General features: G+C 34.4%; 1 protein-coding gene across 1 annotated transcript in view; it reads right to left on the bottom strand.

The window, feature by feature from the left end:
- The window catches only part of LOC102861351 (E3 ubiquitin-protein ligase DZIP3-like), a 112,885-nt gene that overhangs the window by 12,552 nt on the left and 98,654 nt on the right, over positions 1–1,679 (bottom strand). The window contains exon 24 of the mRNA XM_006890028.1: positions 1,002–1,089. Coding sequence (XP_006890090.1) covers positions 1,002–1,089 — 88 coding nt within the window. The remainder of the gene's footprint in view (positions 1–1,001; positions 1,090–1,679) is intronic.

Raw genomic sequence — 1,679 nt, forward strand, 5'->3', positions numbered from 1 at the left:
GGGAACTGGAAAAGACAGGGTAATAATAGGCATAGATCAATAGTAATTAATTACATAAAATACATTCTATATGAATGATTGTCTATAAACACAATATACATGAATGAGGCACAATATAAACAAATTATTGTATGCAAATAAACTTTTAAGAAAGCTAAGGATAAAAGAAATAAAGTTAGAAACATCAACACAGACACACAGTCATGAAATAGAGCAAAGGCTGTTCTTTCAAGAACTGAACTTTTACAAATCTAACAAAAATTTTAAATGTCACTAAAGACTAAGAAGAGAAACCATCAAGAATACAAAGGGAAATGTTTGAAAACCTGGGGCAGTTCTGCATAACTGGACTTCACTGTTTTGCTGAAAGTGGTGTGAAACCACACAAAAACATTTATTATGGTAATAAATATTGATTTACAATAAAGAAAATATTCTACAATCTTAAAATACAAATGGAAAAGATTCAAAAGCCAAATGAACTAATCAGTAAATATTCAGCAGGTTATCTTTTTTGATCACTTTTAGCAAGATCCTAATTATATTAAACCAATGATTAATAACTTGTTATTTAGCATTATGTAATAATGACATAAAAAGCCAAGTTAATACCTCATACAGGTGAATTTCATTTTTCTATATTTTTTAAATAACTGTATTTTAATTTTTTTATCAAATTTAAAAAACTTCCTTTCTGTTTGGTTCAAATTGGTTTTAGAATTCTAAGGAAACAAGATGTGAGGCAAAATTTTTTAGTTTATCGCGTCCTGAGCTACGGAAGTCAAATGATGATTAAAATGGTGGTATGTATGTATCTAGAGTGCTATTTACAATTAACTACATGGAAGAGATTAGTCTTAAATGGAAGACAAATGCTAACTGGAGTGAAGATACATATTCTTCTTAGATTTCTCTTAACAATTCATTTTAATGTTAGATGCTTAAGTATATAACACATATAATGTTCTGTCAATTTACTATAAATGTACTTAAGGGCTTACCCTGAGAAAGGCAATCTTGTTTCTAACATCCACCACAATGGCATTCCAACTGTCCACTGCAGCCTTTAAATGAGGTGAATCTACATTGCTGGAGCAAAAAGAGACATATGAGCTACACCTTTCTTTTTATGTATCATTTGAGTTCCAAAATATTCCTAACATATCTTCTAGTTGTTGTTGTAATATACTGTCGAGTTCCTGGCAACTCATAGCGACCCTCTGGATTAAGAGCCCTAAATCCTGCTCTATCCTGTGCCAACCTCACCATCTCCTACACACCTGCTCCCACTACCCCAATCACTGAATCACTCCATCTCATTGAGGGTCTTCCTCTCCTGCACTGTTCTTTCATTCTCCCAACCATGATGTCCCTCTCCAAGGAATGGTCCATGCCTAAAGTATGTCAGACGAAGCTTCAGAATTCTTGACTCCAAGAAGCAGCCTGGCTTTACTCTCTCCATGACAAACTTGTTTGTTCTTCTACCAGTTCATGGTATATTCAACACTCTTCTCCAGCACCACAGCTAAAAGACATCAATTCTCTTTCTATCATCTCTAGTCACTGTCCAGCTTTCCAAAGTATAACACACAATTGCGAAGACTATAGCCCGGATCAAGCATGCCTTAGTCTCCAGCCTCACATCGTTGCTCTTCAGTACTCTGGAGAGGTCCCTGACA

Source organism: Elephantulus edwardii, unplaced genomic scaffold (assembly GCF_000299155.1).
Source record: "Elephantulus edwardii isolate Elephantulus edwardi_28Jun2011 unplaced genomic scaffold, EleEdw1.0 scaffold00085, whole genome shotgun sequence".
NCBI lineage: Eukaryota > Metazoa > Chordata > Mammalia > Macroscelidea > Macroscelididae > Elephantulus > Elephantulus edwardii.